The following is a 24,684-nucleotide window of genomic DNA, read 5'->3' as shown; positions in this document are numbered from 1 at the left end:
TTTGAAAACAGCTCCCATATGACTACTCTGATCTTTTCTGTTCTCCCAAAGGCAGAAATAAAAGCTTTACAACATCCCTTCTTCTGTAGATATCACTAGAAAGGGGGCTTGAAAAATCCAGCCTAGTTCAGGGACAACAGCTGTTTCTTGTCACCTTTTTCATCAGACCTCAGAAGCAGTTCTTTAGACATAATCCCAAATAATTTAACAGTATTGCACATGTTATTTCTGATCTTTCATGGTTGTTAGAGCAAATTACTTTAAGGAACTTACTATGGGAAGTATCAGAATCAGGGATTTGATCTAGAATAGGTAACAAAAAGACTAGTGGCAGCTAAAGAAAACGGCCATGTGGAGATTCTTCCTGCCTTCTCATCAGAGATATGTCCTTTTCACTCTGTTCTTGTCACATGAAAAGGTCACAAGTGGGAGTAGACTACATTTATACCAGACCCTACATACATACATCATAAGATGGAAAGAGAACTTGAAGAAAGTCTAAGAGACTTAGTTATCAGTGCTACTTGGTTTTGCAAGGTCAAAAGCAGCAAGCAAAAGCACTTCTTATCTCCTGAGATTTAACTTTCTTCTCCCGAACCCCAATATTACCTTAATATCTTCCAATAGAACTCCATTTTCACTGTTCAAGTTTTCAGCTTGTTTGGTTTGGGCTGTTGCCTCATTCAGAGCTTCACGAAGGTCAGTGAGTTTGGATTCAAATTCATTCAGTGAATCCCTCACAATTTTAACAAGCCCATGATTTTCTTGGTGGTACTTTTGTAGTTCATTCTTGACACGCTCCAGTACTGCATTATCAAGACCAGAAAGAAAAGTGTTGTTCAAAGAAGGCAGCAACAGGAACAAACCTCCTTCAAAATGTCCTGACATTTAGGATTACAAAACTGTGGTTGTATGAATTACTAAGCATCCTTTGCAGCACTGGACCCATTGTTACGATAGCAAAGATGCTATTCAGCACCTCATTGGATCAAATCTGCTCACAAATTTATTGCTGCAGACACAGAGCACAGATAAAGATGTACTCGACTATTTCTAAATTAAATAAGGATGAAGATGATCTTCTGCAAAGACTGAATTGTTTTATTTTTCAATATGAAGCTAACATGATTTCATCACCAGTTTCATCTGCAATGCAGATATCTACACCTAAGCTAGTCATCAAATCTTCCTCTATAATCAGCAGAGAGCTACAGACACATTTCATTTCACAGAAGGTAGTAACATAAAAAAGGTGAAATGTATCACACTTTTATGAATGTCCATTTCACTGCCTACACGATAGGATACTGAAGAGTTACTGAAAGGAAGGTATCAAAGTCCAGAGTTAGGGGAAATTAGTATCACTCATATGGTCTTTCATGATTCTCAACTATATTGTTAAGGAGATAAACTTGTGACCTTGCTATCCTTGCAGTCATTAACACAAGGTTTATGAACGTGTCAACCAAATACAAAGAAAACATAAAATGGAGTGCACCTAGTACATAAAAGAACAGACAACAGAAAACTAGCACTATTCCCATATGGTCTGACCCATGTGCTACACCAACAGATTCTTAAAATCTGTTATTAAATTATGAGTGTAATTTCTCTAAAATAGCTGCACATATTGTAGCCTATGTATTATAATAAATAGAAGCACTAAGTATGCATGATTGGCTACATCTTTATTTTACTGAGATTCACTTGACTATTAAAGAAGGCTTTGCCCCAGCTCAACTGAATTTCTTTGTAACAAAGTAAAAACGCCTTTAAATCCCTTCCAGAACTACCACTCTGATTTTGACTAACAGCTGCTACAAATCCCAGCGATACACTGCAAAATCCTACTCTTCATCCCAAACTATCAATAATGCTACAGATTTAAGATCAGTCTTTCTAGAAAGTAAGAAGCTGAGAGAACAAGCTCTTACGCAGCTGAGCTTCCTTTCTCTCCTTCACTGCATCTGCTTGCAGTTGGCTAAAGTTGCGGTTTCGCATCTCTGTCATCATTTGTTGAGCTTCAGCCAGTTCTTTGGCAGCATCACCCAAGGGCAAATTGTTACCTTCTGCATTTGTACCAGCTATTTGTTCCAAAAGGACTGAAAAAAAAAAAAAAAGTATTGTCAAATTCAAACAGAGGATGCACTTAAATATATGCAAAAGATTCAAATGACAGGTCTAGTCTCTTTTCTGAAAAAGCATGCCTATTCCCGAATTCTTTAATGCAGTAGATCCATTTAGCACTGATTGTATTAAGCTAAAAGATATCCCACGTCACATGCCCAAAGTTAGCAATATGACATTAGGAATGAAATTTGTCCCAAATGACCAAACTTACAACAATTATTTTAAGCTTCTAATTTAAAAATCCCTATGATAGCAACTGAGTTTGAAGTCAGGCTGAAGTCAGAATAGTTAATTAAGTGCTCTAAATTTCCCTCTGGTAAAGCTTTTCTGTACCTACTCACTCTAAAGACAAGGTACGCTCCTAAGTTAGCATTACGTATTAGATTCATGATAGGAAGAATGAATTCCACAGAAGTTAAGACAGCTATGATTTTATGAAGCTGCTTTCTAAAAAAATCCCTCATGCTTAATTAAGAATATTGCAAATAAACTGAACAGATTCATAAAACAAAACATATTATGGAGCTAGAAACTATTTTTACCTTGAATATTATTGACAACTATTTGTATTCTTGAAACCAAATCCTTTCCTTTCTGATGAGTTTGGCCAAAATTATTAAAGAGCATCTCAGCTGCTTTATAGTTCGCTTCAGCCTAGCGAGGGAAAAAAGTAATTAGATTAAAAATACCTAGATACAGCAAACAAATAATATTTGGTCAAGAGATGTGTACTTTTAAATTAATTTGGTAAGTCACCTTTTCCTGGAGAGCACTGATGTCGTGATTTAGCTTACTGAATTCTTTCTCCAATTCATCTGCCTTTGAACCCTGATTACGAACGACAGAACGGTAATTGTTCAATAAGACCTGAAAAAAAAGCAAACAAAAAAAATATATCCAATAAATCACCCAGACACATGAGATAATGAGTAAAGATTCAATGTGCCAGATCTTTGTGGAGGTAAATAAAGGCAGCCTTACTGATATGAAAGCTGGCCAATTGCTGCCCAAAAGCTGGGCTTTTGTTTCTGTGAGCACAGCAACTGCTATTCCAACTGAAGAAAACTCCTTTAGAATAATTTTGGTATTGTTAATTTGAAATTTTTAACCTCAAAGATGAGCTGTTCATGGTGAGCAAGCCTCAGGAAAAAAAAAAAAAAAAGACAACAGAGATACTGATCCTCTTTCAGAGCACTACATGGAACCAATAACTTTCTTCCAAAAGGTGCTGTGGATTCAGTATTTCAGTGCTGTTAGGATTCAGTATTTGACATTAATAGTTCATGCATGTTTCCTCACAAATTGATAAAAAGATTGCATAAATTCCTAGGTTCAGCTCTTATCTGCTTAATCTGAGATCAACTTTTCTGTTTACTTTACAGTACCTTTAAGTCTTTAATGCGTATTTCCAAACGTCTCATTTGCTCCAGCGTGTTGGTATCCGCACGGACATTCTGCAGCTGAGACTTAATCAGCTGAAGTTCATCACCTATTGTGCTCAAATCCTTCAGCAATGTAATTACACAGCTATCGCAAGCTAAAGGGACAATGAGCAAAGGGAAACAATACATATTATTGATATTAGTGAAGAGAACATTTCACTGAGCACGTTAATAAATGAGATGCAATGGAAACTCTTTGATGCTTGTCACCTGGTGCTTCCATAAAGAACAAAGACAACAACAAAACCCACAGTATTAAGAAAAGTGATCAAACCCAGAAAGAAGGAGAATGCTCCATCTGCATCTGGCTAGTTGACCTCCTATCATTTTTGCCAAGTGTTTGGTTGATTCTTTGCTTTTAAGAGATTCATTACAGGACACCACTATTCCTTTTAAACTCCATTGCTCTTAAATGAGCTACCTGTATATAGCCAAAGCCTGCAGGCAGCAATCTAAGTTTAGTTCTGTTTTGCTACTGTATTCAATTCATGTGGCAAGGGCTTGGTAGCAGAGTAGGGCTGCAGGGGTGGCCTCTGTGAGCAGAGCCCAGCAGATGCCCCGTGTCAGATCAGAGACAGCTCCAGACGGCTCCAAAAGGGACCTGCTGCTGGCCAGAGACAAGCCAGTGAGAGATGCTGGTTGGGCCTCTCGGATTTAAAAAAGGGAAAAAACTGCTGTGCAATAGCAGCTGGGAGAAAGGAGTGAGAACCAGCCCTGCAGACCCCCAGGTCACTGCAGCAGGAGGGCAGGAGGTGCTCCAGGCACACAGCACCAGTTCCCCTGCGGCCTGTGGAGAGGCCCCTGGTGGAGCAGGCTGTCCCCCTGCAGCCCATGGGTCCCACACGGAGCAGATCTCCACGCTGCAGCCCGTGGAGGAGCCCCCGGTGGAGCAGGTGGATGTGGCCTGGAGGAGGCTGCGGCCCATGGAGAGCCCCCGCAGGAGCAGGCCCCGGGCCGGAGCTGCAGCCCGTGGAGAGGAGCCCACGCAGGAGCAGTTCAGAAAGGATGGCATCCCATGGGAGGGACCCCCATGCTGGAGCAGGAGCAGAGTGACTGGAGCGGTGGAGATGAAGCTTTACTGACTGACTGCAGGCCCTTTTCCCTGTTCCCTTGCACCTCTTGCAGGGAGGTGGTAAAAGAGGATAGAGGGGGAGGGGGGGGAAGGTGTTTTTAGTTTGCTTTTAGTTTCTCACTGTTCTAGTCTGCTAGTCGTAAGCAATAAATTATATTAATCTCCCTGTGCTGAGTCTGTTTTGTCCATGACGCTAATTTGTGAGTGATCTCCCTGTTCTTATCTCAACCCTTAAGACCTTTCCATCGTATTTCACCCCCCTTTTCCTTTGGGGAGGGAGAGTGAGAGAGCGACCGTGGTGGAATTCAGCTGCCCAACAGGGTAAAAACATCACAGTTACTTACAGTCACAATCTTCATGGGGATCCACATCTTTTGGTTCATTGTTAAAACATTCTGAAATCAGAAGACAATCATCAGTAACCAAAGATTTCTCATGGAAATGCTACTACTGCATTTTTACCTTCACTTTTCTTGGCTGGCAGCCATTAAAACATTGTACTGTCCTTTCATAAATCCATGTCCACTGTGAATGAATGAGAACATCTGGGAGGCTTGAATATGCTAAAAAAAAATCAGCTCTCACCTATACCTTGATGAGATGAACGCTTTTTTCATCCATCAAAAGAAATTAACTGTAACCCCAAATATATGCTACTTGTGTAGCAGCAGGAGGCTCTGATACCTCAAAGTGTGATTAATGTATTCCTAGAATTTGCCTCGAATAACAACACTGTGATTGGAGCCAAGACTATGTTGCCTTCTAGTTAAACCATTTTACCCAGGACATAGGTTTAAAACACCTATCTACTTTAGCATCCACGTTCAAACCACAGATTCTAATTCACACAAGGATGTCTTACCCACTAGGTACTGAGAGACATTTATGACCTTCCTTTACACCTGTTCCAGCTTGTTTGATTAAGGGATTAATCAGGCTTTAGAGAAACCCAGGTTGTATGCATGGAAGGAGGCACTGTGTATCACCCAAGGCACGGTGCCTGGGCCGTAGTTACAGGTGATGTACAACAAACATTGCCCTCAGACTTTACAACAAGCTAGCACAAGCAACTGCCAGTCCAGTGCACTGTTTAATTTGTTTGTTTGTTTGTTTTACAAACCCCATTACAAGAAGCTTGACACTTTCCAGATGTAGGTAGGATTTCAACCCCAGATCCTAATTTCTAGGAGGCAGGATTGGAACTGGCTCCTAAAAATGTCTTTATACAGGACAGGAATCTCCCTGTCTTGGTGTCCATATCCCTTTTACAGATCTGGTCCTATTGGCTACTGCAAAACTCCCAGTGCTGCCAGCTCCTGTTGAAAATGAGAAGGGTTGTGGACATCATCTACACTGAATCAAAAGGACGCACTCAGCATAGGCTGCTGCTGCCCAGAGTAAACAACAGCTTGCAACTATGAGAGGCTGCAGTGATAAAATTGGACCTGAAATTTAACAGCGGCATGAAACAGCCTGGAACAAAATGCCCAGCTGTGCCATTTCCTTTGGCACTTACACATTAAGTCATCAGAAAGTTAAACAAGATTGGTGGTGAGCACTGATGCCAAAAAGAAGACAAGTCACAAAGAATATATTTGTAAGAGAATGAAGGAAATTATTCTGAATGCAAATAAACGTGCAGTTCTGCTGTTGTGTAACTCAAGCTAACACCAGACACATTTCAGCTGTTGCCATGAAGTACCTATTAAATAAAACTATTATTACAGCTTTTGCACAAACAACATCAGCCAAGAAATGATGAAATGAGTAAATCTGGCCAAGTGCCGAACATCATGCACATAGAAACCTGCTAGAACATGCTGTGCTGACGATCACAGAGGGTTTTATTGCTAATGTGGACAAAGAGACGGCTGATCAGAATATCTAGCTGAAGACAAACTGAAAACAAACTGGCTTGTTGAATTTTGCCCTACGGATTAGTTTGTCCTAGCAAACTCTTGCTTCAAAAAGAAAAGAGTGATAAAACATCAAACACTGCTTGGATCTGTTCCACGTTAAGTATAAAAATAATAAAGATGTATTACTTCAATGATGAAATACAAAATGAGAACTGCTTATTGAAAAAATGCACCAGGTGCCAACAGCAGTTCACATCACTTGCTGTTTTTCTAATTTCTGCGACCAAAGAGAAGGTGATCCTTGCAGTCATTTGAATGCAGTATGAACAGCAGTGCAGAGAAATTAATAGTATGGAAGTATTAGAAGTTACTAGTTTGACACTTCACTACCGTGTCAGAAGGAAAAGATGCCTACAGGGAAAGAAAAGTATAATTTTACTGGGGAATGAAAACATAGAAGAATCAAGGTCCTTTTCAAGTGCAGTGGCCTACATGTTTCTGAATAGAAATGAATATTTCATCTCAAGAGACTCAGGTGAATCAAGGTAAAGCCAGTCTAAGCAATGTAGGATCAGACCCTTTAAGCAATGTAGGATCAGACCCTTTACTTCAGAATGGTAATTGATAAAGTGAATGTATAGCTATGGCATAACATTACTGTAAGAGTTTAGTAATGGTGGAGTATATGCGATTGATACTGGGAAAATCAAGGATGCCCCAAATTGCATATAGGTGTATAGCAGGATTTATAAAACAGCCTTCTGAGTCAGTACCACTGCAGACAGTTAACTGGGATGCCTAAGATGGCAGTGCCTGATGCAGACGCTGAAGATGTCGCTAATCTGTCCCAGATACATTTAAAAAAGACATATTATGAATGCTCTGTAAGATCTGTTTCGTAAGTCTATAACACAGAGTTGCAAGATCCGACTTAAACATGTCAGAAGAGGAATCATAATGCATCTAAATACATGCCTGTGAAACTGAAAAACAACATAAAATAAATACTACTTATGAAGGGAAATACTTCAAAAAAATGTCTCAAAAGGATCAACTCGATGACTCAGGAAAGCCCTTCTTTTGCTCTAGATGTCTTCTTTGGTTCAACTTAGATAAGTACGTTCCCTCTCTTCTTCCCAGAGAGAAAACACTCCACATCCGTAGGCTCTTACATACCTCCAGTCAGGCGGTCACAGCTAGCCAGCTGTCCATTATTATTACAACTACATTTCTGACAGTAGCCTCCGTATTTTTGTGGATTTCCAAAATATCCTGGAGCACAACTAGATAAAGAGATACACATATTTTTTTTCATTAAATATTTGAACCCACTTTTGTCAAACATACTTTCACTTGACAAAACAAAACAAAAAAACCCACTCAGTTCTACTCCTGAATAAAACCTTCAGGAACTTTTGATTTCATGTTTTGACTTAGCCAAAATGGGTGTATTTTTGGTTTACAGTATGCTCTGCACTATGTTAAAAATATCTTTCCCAGTGCTGCAGAAATTTTTCTAAAAATAGAAGAACTCCCACAATGCTCATACAAGAATTATTCAGTTAATGTGTAAAAATACAATGCACACAAATACATGCATAAACAGAGAATTTTACAAGACTTAACCAAGACAACCACATCATTTTGGTCTGTGATTCCACCAGAACTCACATATTAACTAGGATCATACTGCAAGCACACACTGAGTTTTCAAACAGCAGTGGCACTGAACGTTACCACCCTTCTCTGGGTGATATTTCCTCTTGCCATCTGTCAGCAAAATAGTTCTGCATGAGTGCTCCCTGACTATTTTATAGGTAAAATACATTATCTGGACTGGCTGATTAACAATCATAAAAGTCATTCTGCTGTAAGATCTATCGGGGTAATAATGTGTAATCTAGAGACCATGAGGAGGAGCTGAGGTATGGCTAGACCTGAAAGAGAAAAATCTATCTTTAACCTACAGCTTAGATGTCAAAGGTAACAGTTGTGAAGTACAAGAGAATGTGCTACTACTGGAGGTACAGTCTTCAGGAGAGACGTCGTGACTCATTTGCCTCAAGTTTACAAATCAGACAACTGCTCTCCATTATGCTTAAATTCCTCCTGGATTTGAACCTCCACGAAATTGTTTCCTCTTCCTGCCTTAAATTACTTTGCTGTAACTCTTTCATTCTGCCAAACTGTTGCAATGTTGTTCCAGCAAAAGAGATGGCTTCAGTATTGTGTTTGTAAACTCCACCTGTGGAGCACATCAGAATGAACTGGAATGAAGGGTATGGTGTTAAATGTTACATGGTTGCTACTAGAAACTAATTAAGAGCACCAAAGCACCATCGAGTACATTGGAAGAAATGGTAAAGTGTTTTCAATTGGAACAGGGACAAAGTGAGTAGTAGCTTTTATTATCAGAAAGTGAAATATAAGACAACACACAGGGCACTTCTGCAAAGAGGCTGACACTTCTCCCTTTGGTAAAACTGAGTATTCACTGAACAGGCTGTGGAAAATGGTTTACGTTTCTTCAGGGAGTGTTGGGTTTATATCTGGCATTATACCGTAGCACCACACTATAGCAGCTGTTCATAGAAATAGATACTCCTTAAGCGTTTGCATATTATTAATATTCATACATTGACTTACTATATAATGCAGACATACCTCCTTCTATGGTGCCTCTTAAAGACCTTGGTCTTCAGTATCAAGTCACTTACCGTTCACAGCGAACTCCAGTATAGCCTTCTTTGCAGAGACACTGAATTTCCTCACCATTTGCCACGCAGCCAGTTGCAAATCTTTGAGAAGAAATCACAATATTTTTGTGAATACATAATACAAATACAAATTTTTACACTCCAGAAGCTAAACTCACTTAAATGACTTTCTGACTTAAAAGTTTTATACCACCAATTAAATTCTCAGCTAATTTAATTGCCAATAAACAAGTGCTGCGACTAATTCTTTACATTCTTTCATATTTTTTCCTCTAAATTCTAACCTTAGACTATAGAATTACTCCCTAGAGTATTATAGTTCACTACCCGAAGGAATGCCTAAGGAAAACCTTAGCAGTGATGTAAAATAAAACAACACCACGCAGCTATTTTATCTTTACCAGGCAAGATCCAATAGCCTGTGCTAAACAAAGCTTCTTCCTGTTTGGATAGATTTTTATTTTTATTTACTATTATTTTTAAATAGATGGAAACATTAGAAATTATTTTTACGTAGCTAATATCGTTTTTCTTTTCTTAACCTAAGCAGAATAGAGTTGCACACCAATTTGGGGAGTTCTAGAGAATATCTGATTAACAGAACACACATTTTTATCTGACGTTTCTAGAAAACTTGACTAGATTCAAATTTCTCTGGGGAGGAAACCCATTACTTGGCCAGTGTTTGGTAAGGAGAGGGCAGGTGAAGAGTGGATAGGCCATGTTTGCTATTTCCATTTTTTAATCTATGAACAGTTGGATAAAGCAAGTCTGTGTATTAAAATACAGATGTCAACACTAAGATTACATATATTTTAACTAGGTTGAAATTGCTAACTCCAGTAATGCCAGGTGGGTTGCACTTCCTACATAATGAATGGTATTTACCACCAATGTGCAGCTATTAAACTACTGCAGTTATCATGGTCTCTTTAGATATTTCAGCACTCTTAAAGCAAAAGATGAGTAAAAATATGTTCAGTCAGCCTCAGGCAAGCACCTGCAGAAGAAGTCAGTGCTGTCAAAAACAGATGTATTGGAGAGTTCTCTGATAAATGAAAAACCTGTCTATTGCCTCTAGTACTTACTTAAGGCTACCTGGTGTTTGCTAATGCACCTGGCAAATTCTATGTGGTGCCTATAGCAATTTATTGCTTAGGATTTTTTAAAAAATGCTTGCTTTTGTTTAACACATTTCACATTTGAGAACCTACTAGTGATGACAAACAACGTGGCTCAACATACCATGTATTTTAAACACAATTTGCTGCCCAGTTTTAAGAGTCTGGCAACCTTATTGAGGGCTTATAAAAAAAAAGGAGTGACTTTTGCTTGGGCAGATAATGATAGGACAAGGAGTAACGGTTTTAAACTAAAAAAGGGTAGATTTAGATTAGGCATTAGGAAGAAATTCTTCACTCTGAGGGTGGTGAGGCGCTGGAACAGGTTGCCTAGAGAAGCTGTGGATGCCCCATCCCTGGAGGTGTTCAAGGCCAGGTTGGATGAGTCCCTTGGCAACCTGACGAAGTGGGAGGTGTCCCTGCCTATGGCACGGGAGTTGGAACCAGGTGATCTTTAAGGTCCCTTCCAACCCAAGCTGTCCTATGATTTTATTGTATCCAAGGAGATTTATTTTTTCAAGCTCAGTATGTTTGTACTTCAGAGCTTCCACCTGAACAGCCACTTTAACCTTTCAGAAATTTAGACAAGTGCCTATGAGCTTTATTTTTTTTTTAAGTTATTTTTTTTTATCTTACTATATTTTCTGAATTCATCGAAAAGGCTTCTTTCATCATTGTCACTTATCTCCTAGCTATATGGTCTTAAATGTGAGATTAAAGATAACTTACTTTTTGCATTTCACTAAAAAAAATATGCTTCTGGATATACTCATTAAGGGAAAAGACTTCCATTCTATAGTATTCACTATGAAGATGTTACTGGAGGTTTGGTAAATAGTCACATTACAAGTGCCTGGGGATCCCCCAGGTGATCAGCAGCATGCCCTTGTGTTTCAGCAACTGAGTCAGAATTGGAATTTTCAGCTTATTTAAAAAGGCAATGTTTGGTTTTGTTTTGTTTTCTCTCCTTTCCCCTCCATTTGGCTTCTCATGACATTTTACATTACCTGTTTGTATAAGGGCAAGGACATATCCGACAGGAACCCTGAGTGGCATCTCCAAAATAACCATCTTTACAGCGTTCACATTTTTCCCCAGCAGTATTATACTGACAGTTCTTAAAAAGGAAACAAACAAGACAGTTAACAGTGCTTTCCCACTCAACAAGGCTTTATTATTATTTAAAAATAATTATAGCCAATTTACGCAGAGGATATGTTCTTTCCCTTCCACATAATTAATTTGTGTGTGTTTTTTTGTTTTTGTTGTTTTTTTCTTTACAAACCGAACTGCTTTTGCTTTCACTATCATGATAGATTGATTGTAATCTTTTTCTAATTGTAGGAAGTACATTTTGCTCACCACTGTGGAAAAGCAACAGATAAATAAGCAGTCCTAAATACATTTTTAAAGACATTCAATTAGATGCATAGTTTGTTAATGAAAATTGCCTTAATACACTGTAATGACATTTCAGTGGCATCCAAGAAAAAAATCACTGTTTAAATGCGACTTTAGATTTTTCACCTTAACGCTAATTAGAAGTCGGATACCATTTAAAAGCAGGCAATGAATTGAGCCCAAATGCATTTTTTAAAATCCCACAAAATTACTATCAAAATGAATTATCTTTGTAAGTTCAGATCAGAACTGAATTTCATGTACTTTTCCTAGTGTACATCTAATTTGTATTTACCTGGAATAACTCAATAAATAATGAAAAGCACAGGCTGTAAGAAGAATTGAAGCCAATAGAACTGAGCTACTTTTCTATGACAAAATTGTTCCTAAAATATGATTCCCAACATTCTTATTCCTGTGTTGCCTGACTGTCACACACACATTTATATGTTATGGGGAGAGGAGAAGCAAGTTGCTTTTGCTTTACCTAGGGAGGTGCTAATTTAAAATAGAAGCTACTGAAATACATTTTGAGCAGCCATAAAAATGCAGTGCAGATAACATCCGTGAGGTATTCACGCTCCCTAGTTCTACAGCTGGAGAAAATAGTTATGAAGAAAACAATGTGCAGTAGACTAAGACCCTAGTGTCCCACAGAGCTGAGGGTTCCTAATAAAGTAAAAGTCTGAAAAAGAAAATTTAAAATTGGCTGGAAGCAGTCACTGAGCAGACTGCAATTCCATTGCAGGAGTTCTGACTTAAAGCCCTGGCTGAAGGCTCTACTACTGTGATTTGAAGCACAGGGGCATATTCCTACAATGAGAAACAGTTCTGCCTTTCCCATCTCCTCTTATACTACATCCTCCTCCACATTTCTTTACATCCAGATTCTCTCAACCGCATCAACTGCCCTTCCACCAGCCTCTTCACATAGTAACTCGTCATTTGTTTTGGTTTTGGTTCAAGAATTAATTATGTGGCTCACTTGTGAAAGGTTCTGGGAAAGAACAGGAAAAGCTACAGTTCACATATAATCCATTTAACTAGCGGAAGCTAAAGAAATACAAAAGGCTGGAGCACCTATCCTATCAAGACAGGGGGAGGGACTTGGGGTCGTTCAGCCTGGAGAAGAGAAGGCTCTGGGGAGACCTTAGAGTGGCCTTCCAGTACCTGAAGGGGGCCTACAGAAAAGCTGGGGAAGGACTCTTTATCAGGGATTGTAGTGACAGGACAAGGGGGAATGGCTTTGAACTAAAAGAGAGTAGATTTAGATTAGAGGTGAGGAGGAAATTCTTCACTCAGAGCGTGGTGAGGCACTGGAACAGGTTGCCCAGAGAAGCTGTGGATGCCCCATCCCTGCAGGATGCCCCATCCCTGGCCAGGCTGGATGGGGCTTTGGACAACCTGGTCTGGTGGGAGGTGTCCCTGCCCATGGCAGGGGGGTTGAATTAGATGATCATTAAGGTTCCTTTCAACCCAAACCATTCTATGATTCTATGAAGACACCATCCATTTAAAAATGCCTATAGACATTGAAGAAATTCCATATATAACTGAAAGAAGTTTAAGGTATTTCACAGGTAAGCCACTCTGAATGTGCCATGGTGTTCCTCTAGATACATAGCATATAAAGAACCGAGAACATAACCCAGTACTCCCAAAGCACTGTGGAATGAAGCCAGAGCAGCAGCTCTCTCATGGCTCTTCCTTCAAGTTTCATAGGGCCCTGCATGGGATAGGAGAACAGAGACACTTCTGGAGTCACAGCACCTCCCAACTTTCAAGTATTGCAAACTTTGAAAGGAAAACTCTCAGCTGATTCCCAGACACCCATGTGGGGGCCACAGTACAGTGTGCCAGGGGCTCAACAGAACTACTTGGGAGTATGTGACATGAATTAATATCTCATGTGAAAAGAAAGCCTCAGCACCATGCTGCAGCTCAGGGAACATGCCTTTCAGGGGAAAGGCAGGGACCACTAGAACACAAAGCCTGATTTGTGGCAGGAGATCAGCTTTTCCCTACCGACGAGACCCAGCTCTTCTGTCTTCTCCATCCCCTCCTGCACTCCATTCTCTTCAGCAGGGCAGTACTGCACCCCTCTCTTTCCACCATCATGCAACAGCTTTGTTATTGCCTTAGCTGAGGAGCACCGTACTGCTGCCATGAGGAGTCAGCCGGGGCTTAGCCTCACAAAGCCTCCCATGGAGGCCATTACTGGAAAGCAGCTGACACGAGGGGAAGGTACTGGGGTCCAGCACTCCAGGTGAGGAGCAGGAATCAAAAGGCCAGGCTTTACACTTTGGATATGAAACCTGACAGAAATTTGATGGCTCCATGCTGGAAAGCGTTGCTGCCTTCTCTGCACTAATACAGGCCTTTGTCTGATGGCTTTTATACAGAGAGACAAACCTACTCTTTATTAGATGGAGGCTCATTACGGAAATACAGGCCCTCCAGGCTTTCATTTTTCACTGCGTTATCCTGAATGACTTTGCTTGCCTTAAATTTTGTCCCAGGGCCAGGAGTTGATTTAGCTCTATCTATCTGAGAGTTAACACAGCTGTGAGAAGGAGGGGATAAAGAGAAACCTAAACCATCTATTTCATGAGGCAAATGTGAAATTTGCACTTTTCTAGCTTTATAATTTTCATCTGAAGTAAAACTTCTTCATCTTTGTAGCTCTATTTCAGCACTTTCCTGTCATGGCCTGCCCAGCCTCACCAAAGCAGCAGACTGTAAGTCATTCCTGAGAATGTGCTGAATTACTTTATTGCTTGCATTGAAGCGCTAGGGTTGGTTGAGACAAAGTCGAGGGGAATTACGTAACGCCCAGGAATGCACCGCAGGCAGAATGGATTCAGAATGAACAAGGAAGAAATAGAAGAGAAAACAACTCTTGAAGGATTTTGGCAGGGTTCTTGTTTACACAGCAAGTGAAAAATTAGTGAAAAAATTTGAAGTGGGAATTTATTCCGAACAAACTGTTTAAAGAAGTGTCATGGACATAAGCTAGAGAAGCACAGTCGGCCAAATGTCACGCTCCCTTACTACTAGGACTAAGCAGCTCCCATAAGGCTGCTTTAGGTTTAATATGGTATGTCAGGGAGCAGACTCTGCCCCACTGTATCTTCTGTAACAGCTGACATTTTCTAATTAATCTAACTTTTATTCTCTTTATCTCATTTTATTTACTCTGCTATTTTTAATCCACCTAGCTGTAAATTTAGATTAGCGGACATTTACTGATGTTAATTAAACAAGAGATTCTGTAAAGACTAAGCTATGCATGAATGCACTATTTGTCAGCACTGGTAAACCCTAGCATATACGTATAAAACTAAAGACTGCATATGCGACGATAAGCACCCACATTTATTATAAGTAACTGCAAACACTTACATATGTGCAACTTTGGTGACTTTTTGTACCATGAGTTAACAAAAATTAAAAGGGAAAGAAGAAAACAAAAACAAGGGCACAAATTGTTCTAACCACCCACAGTTATGTTAAACATACAAAACATGAAAGTTTATACAATTCATGCTCCTTAACAGCATAAGATACAGAGAACGAAGCATGGAAAGAATATTTTAGTTGCTACGAATTTAGCAATACTGTACAGTCCATACTGCAGTAAGGTATGTGGGTTGTTTTTTTTTTTCCCCTCATTTTTTTCAAATACATTTCTTGAATGTTAATATTTACTTACTAAACATTTTCCAGTACCATCCTGGCACCTATTTGAATTTCCATTGCAGTTGCAGGGGACACAGCGTCCAGTAAATACTCCTTTATTCTCACGATAAAATCCAAGGCCACATTCCTAGACAGTAAACAGAGAGAAAAAAGGAAAAAAAAAAACTGAGTGTTGGTGGAAGGTAAATTTTACAGGTTATAAGTTGGGTATTTTGAAATTGTTTGCCATTTCCAAGGAGCAGTAGAGATGTACATTTCCTGACAAAAAATAATATGGGTGTAGAAGAGCTTTAGTAGTAAGTATTTTAACTCAGCAAATGTCAATGAAAAATGGAGGTGAAGAAGCTTGAGCCTAAGCATCTGAACCTTGTGCTCTACATTTTGTGGTATGGGGATTTCATCATTTTTACTTTAACCTGTGAGCAAAACACGTTTCCTGTGGCTATGTACAAAGTTGTAGAATATGACTTTTAAACCACACAAAAAGATTTGTTCCACACCACAGTATTCTCAGAGAAGAACATATGGAAATTTCACATATTAGTTAATGGTTATATGAAATCTTGATGTTAATTTAACCACTGTGTATTGCTTGGAAATGCTTCTAATGAGATATCTTTTACATGAATTCATCATGACTTCCAAAATAAGTCCACCTGGAGCTATAAGAAGCCATGCTTAGACAGAGAGCTAGATGATCTTACAAAACATACAGTGGTCTAATTTTTAAGTACAGGCTTGTCCCAAAACCCCAGGAAGCACGAAAAGAATGTTCAGCTATTGAAAGCACACAAGCAGAAACACAGCGTGTCAGATCAAAGTTGGGTTTAAACAAGGGGTTGAACCAGAGGAAGGAACATTATGAATGAAGCAAGAGACATTCAGTTTGTTAGCCTGAACCACCTAGGTATTAACTAATATGTTAAAACCAGATTCTTGCTTGGCATGGGGAGCGAAAGTACAAGGGTAGGGCAAGTACAAGGAATTTCTCCTGGGCATGGAGCCTTTCCATGTAGACCAAATCAAACATTCATGCTCACACTCTCTGCTAAAGATCCTCCTAGGACACCCACCAGACCAAAAAATCCCTCTATTTGCTAAGCTCTTTTTCACTAGTTACTAAGCCGGCATGATGCAAGGAAGATGAGAGGCTGTCTGAAAGTGAGGAGAAAGCTGTGCTCCCCATGAAGCAAACACCTCCTAAATACTTGCCTCAGGCTACGCAGTTCTGCACTGTACCTATACCTTGCCTGTAACTCGCACTTAGAGGCTGGCCTGAATGACATTCTGAAAACAAGTGAGAGTTGAACTTCAAAACTGTAAACCTTTTCTCATAGCAATTGCACCACCAAGACCGATGGGACTAATCTGAAGAGCAAACGGTTTCCAGGACAGTGCCTCAAATCTTATGGCAGGTGGTTGAGGCATAAGTATTCATGCAGAGACAGAAATAATCGGTATATTTATCAACGACATAACTATCAGAGAGAAGAAAAAAAAAAAAGCAAACCACCAAACTCCTCTTCCAAAGCAGATCCCAAAAGGAATTTTGAGTTATTGCTGTTTAAACAACAGTTGCTAGCAGCATCTTTGCTTTCTTCACATATGGGATAAATAGAAAAAGAAACGTGGGCAGAATACTAATAACATCAACAGCTCTTTTTATATTGACTTCAGTGTGAGCAAGGACTTTATTTAGAATAAGCATCCTCACTTGAAATTTTTCAGATATATTTTTGAAAGGGAGAGTATGTTCCTTGAACAACAGGGAATCGGTATACCCTGATTCTAAAGAAACCAGGGCCTGAAATATATAAACAACATGACTAAGTAAAATACAGGTTCTAATGCATATGAATTGTATTTACCGAAAGCCTCTTTTTTGAGAGCAAAATGAATCACTCATTTCAGACAGATATCAAAATGTATTTGAAAAAAAATCTATGCAGATTTTTTTTTTTTTTTACTTATGTTCTCTTTAAACTTGAAAGCAACACATTTGGAATGTGTGGGCATGTTGTTTTCAAAGCAGCATTCTTGATACTGAAAAATTTATTCCACATGAAGATAAAGCTCTAGAAACTTTCAAGTGCTTAGGAGTTCAGCTGATCATTTTCAAATAAACAACAATTTAAAAGAAACTCCTTGCACATACTTTTGTTAGCAAAATACTCTGAGATAAAAGACTTCTGTTATTGCCTTTATATTAAGTGATGTATAAGTTGTTATAAAAATGGTTCATTTAAGAACAGAAAGAAGGAAGGAAGCAAGCAAGGAAGGGAAAATGAATAAATTACCTGTCTTAGGTAAAAATCCCTTTGAACTTGTTGCTGTTGACTTCTCTCCTGAAGATGAGGAAACAATAGCCTCTGCTGCATACCCTGTGCTAAACTACACCCCATAGCTACTAAAGTGACAACTAGCCATCCTACATTCTGTGGCCCCTGCGTTTGGGCCATCATTTTACTTTAGCTCAACTGTTAACACACGCTATTCTTTCACTATTTACACGTTCCCTTATACTCTCCCTTATTCTCCAGCTTCTGACTCAGATTAATGAGGCTATGTGCTGAGATGGGCCCCACCTTTAAACTTTATACATGAGTCAAGTTGTACAGCACACATTAGAGTTCCTGGAGTTAACAAGTAACTCCGCAGTTCCTGTAGCTCAATATATACCTAACTCAGGGTGTGGCAGGCATCACCTTCTCCCCACCTAACGCCGTCAGACAGAGCTAGATGATTAGCACAGTAAATCACTGCCTGAGTAACACTGCATAAACATACAGGGCTTACAAACTACCCAGGTTACTGTCTTGATCACTTCCTTTGGCTATGTATTTTCATCAGTTTATGTAAAAAAAAAAAAAACACCTTAGTTTAATAAAGACAATATGTTGAAAGCAATGGGATGGCAGTATGAACTTCAGTCAGTTCTCATCAATTTGAACGTGGCAAAGAACACCATATGTGTGAAAAATAAGTTTCTAGAAATACTTCCAAAATGACTTTTGACACACGACTACTGGCCACCCTGAGCAGCGGATGCACATAGGAGACATAAGCCAACTGTGAATGTTTTGTTCACCATCTCTGCAGTTACTGTGGTCTAGGTATTATTCTTTCATTCTCTTTTCAAAAATGTTTGCAAGGTTAGCACAGCAATTGCTGCTTTATCCTTCAACCGATTTCTCTGAGAATCATATTTTGTGCACTTCGTACACTGCTTACCACTCCATTACTTTATTCTGCTGCTTTGGGTACTTAACCATTGGAACACTTGAGCTCTAAGCTAAGCAAAGCATCAGCCAAAAGAATTAGAGCTACAGGAACAGCATCAGGGATGGGATGCACAATTAAGGCTAGGATTTCACCATGCTTCAGGTAACGGTATAATTTTGCAATGTTTACATTATCTTTCATAAAAATATCTCCAAATACTTTAAAAAATAAATTCATTTCAGCTTTGAAACATTTTCCTATAAAAATAGGAAAAGCGTTAGTCAGTCTATCAGAATAGGAAAGTATTCAGAACTATCTTGGTTCAGGTTACTTCCCTTGGACCTCATTATGGTGCCTTAAACATGCAAACTGACATATATAGTTGCACAAAGGCAATCAAGAGTTGAATAACCTTACTGTGCCTTTTAGACAGTGGAAGTGTTTGAGCCATCAGAAGTGCACACACTTAAAAGAACTATGTAAGTACCTTAATAACTAGCCTGTTCCTCTAACTAAACCAGTATGTATAGCTGTAGGCAAGACAAAAGGTAATGGTGAAGTACAGAGGCAAACATTTCCTACCTGACATGAGTCACCGGAATACTCTGGAGGGCAGGAGCATGTCTCTACATTGTATGCAATGCTGCCACTTCCTGTGCTGGTGGTTACTTCCAGCCCAACCTCACCAAGGGTTAATCGTTGAGTCTCCGTGAAGTAGAGGCCTCTGATGTGTAAACCATCTAGTCTAGACAGGATTACCATCAGTTCTTCCCTGGATACCTGGTTATTGCTGCTGGCGTGTCTGAAGTTTCCCTGCACATTAAGGATACAAAATCAGCACAGCCCTGCAGTTTATTAAAAAGAGAATGTGCAGAGCACACAGGATGCCACACAGAGAGGGAAAAAAAACACTTTAGGACCACTATAGTCCCAAGTGGTGTGGGGTGAAACAGATGTCAGCAAAATAAATATAATGAATGCAAACAAAAGCTAGGCAGGAAAAGGAACAATAAGCAAAAAATGGGATGTATTCTGTACTTTGCAAGGTATGTATGGCTTTGAGGTATCAAAAAGTGAAGAAGCATTTAGGTTCTTCTTCAGTCATCCAAATTTCTTTGAGGGATTACCAACTAAACCACAAAAAGCTGGAGGAAAATGTTTTTATTTTTAAGAGTAACTAAAGTACTAGAACTCCAGTCTTGAGAGCTGCCTTCACATGTTAACATGCTACTAACAGACATAGTGTAACTGAAAATGGAATTTAGCTTGAAGAACCATTATCTTTTTTTGCCTATACACGAGACAGAAATAACTTAGTTTGACTTTCTGAGCACACGTTTAAGGTAGGAATAATCCATGCTAATTTAACCCCCCTAAATGTTGGAAACCCATTCTAAACTAGGCACCTGGTCTCCTCTGAGAGTCAGAGGAAGAAAACAGATAACAATTCATTCCATCCCTATTAAGTACACATCTGGGGCTGTGATGAGTCATATTCCATTGGTGACTGATTCAGTATTACTCCACTGTCTCTGGAGAGAATGCTAAGAACTAGGTTGGACAAAATGCCTAAATTAGACGTGCTAAAATTAGGTGGCATGAACCAGAACCTAGGTTCAGTGTGACAGTAAAGAGAGAAGAAAATGTGCTCTATATTTATGGTCTACAGCACTGAAATTCATGTTCGTTAACATTATCCAGTATTTGGTATTTATTCACATATTGTCTGTGCATCTTTTTTTTTTTTTTTTTTAATGTACCACAGGGAAGAAAAGGAAAGGCCATTCCATTTTCATTTCTTACCTCAACTAACTGCACACGGCCATAATATTGACGGTCAGGCAGTGGGTTGTTAGGATCCACATAAACAACTTTCATTTGCTGGCCCTGAGTGAGAATGAAGACATAATATTGAACCATTTCACTACTTTTTATGCTAAAGTATTCACATGCAATTCATTTGATGAAGCAAATCAATCCTGCTATTTGGAAAATAAAACCTAAGTAAAAGTAACTGTATGTCATTTTGTAAGCACTGTGTTTTACTGTCAGCAGGGTTTTCCCTGCCTTTGCCTATTAACATCCTTGCTTTCAAATAAAACACCAAGAGAATTAAATTAATGCTTGCCAGTTTTCACAAGAATTAGCTATCACTTCTGAGTAAAAACTCTTTTTGTATTTTCAGAGAGTCTCCTTTGCTGCCCTCACCTTCTTTTTAGAAAAGGAGATGCCTCTTGATATCATCTTTAAGAACTTACTTACCTTGGAAATTTTTGGCTGTCGTGAGGAGGGAAATAAAAACAATACTGGACTGAGGAACAGTCTTTGACCTTACATCCTAGTGCACAAATGACTTTGGATACCACCATAGTACTTCATGAGGCATCTTTCCCGGAACCCTAGAACACTCAGTTAATATTTTTGATGGGCTCAAGAAACAAAACCACCCTCTTGGGAATGTAAACAAACAGTAGAAGTTTCTAATTTTCACCAGACATAAAATGCATTTTTACTTCAGTCCATTGAAGCCTTATGATTATGTTTAAATTTATGCTGAAGAAAACTCTCAAAGAAAATAAGATAAATTGAATATGGAATCAAGGACATATTTTGCATAGTTGAGGCCATACTTGTTGCCAAGTGTTCAAGACATTAATTAATATTTTTCCACAGGTGCATTTTACAGAGAAAATTGTTTTATCTTTTCATTTGCTCTGAAGTCAGTTATGCTTAATAATATGTTACTTTGGCATCAGAGAGAGGTGTGTCGATAGCTTTGAGCAAAATGCAGTAAAATCAGTTTTATAGAAATGTAGCACGTTGCTATAAAAGTTAAGCACACTTTAGGAGCAAAATTTTCCATAGTTGTCAGGAAACAAAAAAATCATGGTATTGGCTGAAAGAAAAAATAGTATTTCAAAACTTACTGTTAGTTGTATATCAGGTTTCTTATCCAGAAGAACCATGCCTTCACTAGGTAAGCCAAAAGATTTCACTTGGTAACTTAGGAAGCCACCATATGAAGAAAGCTGTAACAAAATGCACACAATCAGATCAGAGATACTCTACTGCACTATTGCTTGATATTAATATAAACTTGTATTCAGGTTTACCCCACCTTCAAACACTGTAAATAGTATATTAATTCTTTAGGTTTTAGACCAAATATGTGTTGTTTGGAAGAAATTACTTTTTAATTTATTTACTTTGTGTATCCGACATTAGTCGGATACACGACTAGTCAAGCATTGGAACGGGTTGCCCAGGGAGGTAGAGTCACCATCCCTGGGGGTGTTCAAGGAGAGGTTGGACCGCGTGCTTAGGGACACGGTTTAGTGGGTGACATTGGTGGTAGGGGGATGGTTGGATCATATGATCTTGGAGGTCTATTCCAACCTTAATGATTCTGTGATTACTTTCTGAGTAGTACCTGCTACTGTTCTCTGGATGGTTACCTGCACTATTTTTTTCCATACCTTAAATCATGCCTTCTGTGTTGTGAAGAAATCACACATTCACATGAATGGTGTTCTTTCCTAGACCCTACAGAACAGATTTGTCTCATCAGGAGCAGACATCAGGTTGAGAATGATATTGGTACTGTATACCCCATGAACAACCATGGATAAAAAAAAAAAAAAAGTAAAACTAAGCATGTTTGAAAGCGGCTCTCATTGCCCAGCATTTTCTGAGCTTACTGCAAATAAGAACCTAATCAGGAAATCTTTGTTTCACCTTCTGGAGGACAAGATTTCTACTGGTATCAGCTCTCTTGCAGAAAGGTGATAACAGACCATTGTTGCAGGTTGAGCTGAGACCCACCGTCTTTTGGCTGAACTACAGGTGAACACGGAAGGCCTTAGCCCCAACCAAATAAACCCACTGCTGCACAAAACAAAGACTTAGGCAAGCAAGTCTGAATCATTTATCAAATAGCTTCCCTGGGTTGTGTATGAGTGATTCAGTTCAAAATATATAGAGACAAAATCATGCTCCAGGAACAGCCTAAGGAGTTCTTGTTCCAGGAAGAGCCTGTCAGAAACTGCTAGGTGAAACACAAACCTTGAAGAAGCTACCAAGTGCCTCTTGTGGCTTGATCTCTCAGTGCCCATGCAGGACCCTCTGTAGTCTTTGGGGATAGAGAAGACTGAATTCAAGAAAGTCCTATTTCCATTACCAACTTCTCACGGAGCAATCTTCAACACTTCAAATTTCCCTTTCTCTCTTGAATTATGAGAGAAAATGATATCATAGTCAAGTCCACTATATAAATTTGAGAAAATTTTATGCCTGAAGTGTATATAGGCAATTTACTGACTTCCCTTTGGAAGTGTACTCTCCATAAAAAATTAAGGATAACATCTTCTAGGCACTTTGAGTTGGAATGATCAACATCAGAAGAAGCACTTATCAGAACTGAAAATACTTCACTAAATCATGATTTTGTCTAATAAATGCTACACCACTAGCTGTAAGTGAAATCTGACTGACCTGAGGGTCTACCGAGGTGAGAAGTTAATTGAAATAAGTCAATTAATTAATTAAAAAAAAAAAAGGCCCAAAACTTCAGTTGAAAGAGCACATAGCAAACAGCTAAGCTGAAACCAAGTGTTTTGCCACAGACACATTACTTTGTTTTGCACCCTTTTCTGTTTGCCCTTATCGCTTGTGCTTGTTTTGGCACAGGAAGAACTGCTTTGTCAGGTTTCAGTGTTCTGCAGGTAAACATCAGCATTTGCTGTGTTTGTTTCTATGTATTCTAATGTATTACAAACAAAACACAGACATCTCTGTGGAGAGAAATTTGTGCCTTGGATCACAAGGCTGTAATTAAAGCTACTAACTTTTGCAACTGCATTTTCAAAATCATAATTTGGAACATTGGTTATATTTTGCCAACACAATCAAAACAATCCTGTATATTTTTCAAAAATATAAGAAAATTCAAGTTAGAGCTCATTTCCTGTTTAACACACATTTTAGGACTGTGCTATATGATGAGCTGTTATGGTAGTGCTTTTTTCTTAAATTTGTGGGGAAATGCAAAAATATTGGTATTATCAACTGCCCTCTGTATTCCATATGTACATTATTTATTTTCTAACATTAAAATTGCTCTACTAAACAGAATGTTGAAATACACGGGAAAAAAAATGGGGGTTATGTGAACTGAATTTCTCATTCACTGTTAGTTTCTGCACTGCTACACATTTTATATTTGATTTCCTTTTAACTTTGTAAACAAAGAGAGAGAGGAAAGGAAATATATTATGCCAAGTATTACGTTGCAATTGAACTAGTTAAAATGCTGAAGATAATGGAAAATAGCATTTATGCTCACCATATTGAACAATAAAATGAATGGCTGGTATGTTTATGAGCTTGTAAAACTAGCATTGAGATAACATTTCTTTAGTGAGTTTTCCTACTGGAGTATAGCTAGTACCTACTAAAATGTACACTTACACACAGTGCATGGTAAAAGTAGGGTCACACAAACTATTTAATTTACAGTATTGTCATTTTAAATAAAATCAAATCATGACATGTCTGGTTTGACAGTGTGACATGCAATTTAAAAATCATAACACAGTTCTTAATAATTGTGTTTAAGAAGGCTATTGACTGCTTTACATTTTGTTATGGGAACAATAAGAAGTTCTTCTGGTTTAATGTTATAGTAGATAAAGTATGATTCATCATGAAATTACTTTGGAAAATTATTTTTAGACATTGCAGCAAGAAACTCTGTAACGTAAGCAAAAAAAACAACCTAACTAAATATGTCATTCAACTGAAAGATAGATCTCTGAACCATAGCTCTTGACCATGCTGTTCACATAAAGATCTCCCTGGCACCCAGAAAAAAAAGTATTAATTCTGTTTTACTGGTTATAACTTTAACCTTCTACTCAGAAGTCAAATGTTGTGATTCCTGGCTCATCAAGAAAGAGTAAGAAGACTCTAGTGAGGGGAGAGGGAAAAGTATCTAACAAAGAGTAGGAGACTCTCTATCAACAA

The 24,684-nt window shown here is 38.7% G+C and overlaps 1 protein-coding gene across 3 annotated transcripts in view; it reads right to left on the bottom strand.

Annotated features, from left to right (window-relative positions):
- The window catches only part of LAMA3 (laminin subunit alpha 3), a 114,842-nt gene that overhangs the window by 22,937 nt on the left and 67,221 nt on the right, over positions 1 to 24,684 (bottom strand). For all 3 annotated transcript variants that reach the window (XM_048080046.2, XM_048080047.2, XM_066992863.1), the window contains exons 38-50: positions 21,591 to 21,692; positions 20,467 to 20,550; positions 19,246 to 19,476; positions 15,455 to 15,568; positions 11,349 to 11,458; positions 9,221 to 9,301; positions 7,680 to 7,786; positions 4,989 to 5,039; positions 3,516 to 3,667; positions 2,887 to 2,997; positions 2,673 to 2,784; positions 1,935 to 2,102; positions 610 to 806 (exon numbers count right to left, since the gene is read on the bottom strand). In XM_048080046.2, coding sequence (XP_047936003.2) covers positions 610 to 806; positions 1,935 to 2,102; positions 2,673 to 2,784; positions 2,887 to 2,997; positions 3,516 to 3,667; positions 4,989 to 5,039; positions 7,680 to 7,786; positions 9,221 to 9,301; positions 11,349 to 11,458; positions 15,455 to 15,568; positions 19,246 to 19,476; positions 20,467 to 20,550; positions 21,591 to 21,692 — 1,620 coding nt within the window. The remainder of the gene's footprint in view (positions 1 to 609; positions 807 to 1,934; positions 2,103 to 2,672; positions 2,785 to 2,886; positions 2,998 to 3,515; positions 3,668 to 4,988; positions 5,040 to 7,679; positions 7,787 to 9,220; positions 9,302 to 11,348; positions 11,459 to 15,454; positions 15,569 to 19,245; positions 19,477 to 20,466; positions 20,551 to 21,590; positions 21,693 to 24,684) is intronic.

The sequence above is a fragment of the Anser cygnoides genome, chromosome 2 (genome assembly GCF_040182565.1).
Source record: "Anser cygnoides isolate HZ-2024a breed goose chromosome 2, Taihu_goose_T2T_genome, whole genome shotgun sequence".
NCBI lineage: Eukaryota > Metazoa > Chordata > Aves > Anseriformes > Anatidae > Anser > Anser cygnoides.
The sequence above is the reverse complement of the archived record's forward strand: the minus strand, read 5'-3'. Positions and strand labels throughout refer to the sequence as shown.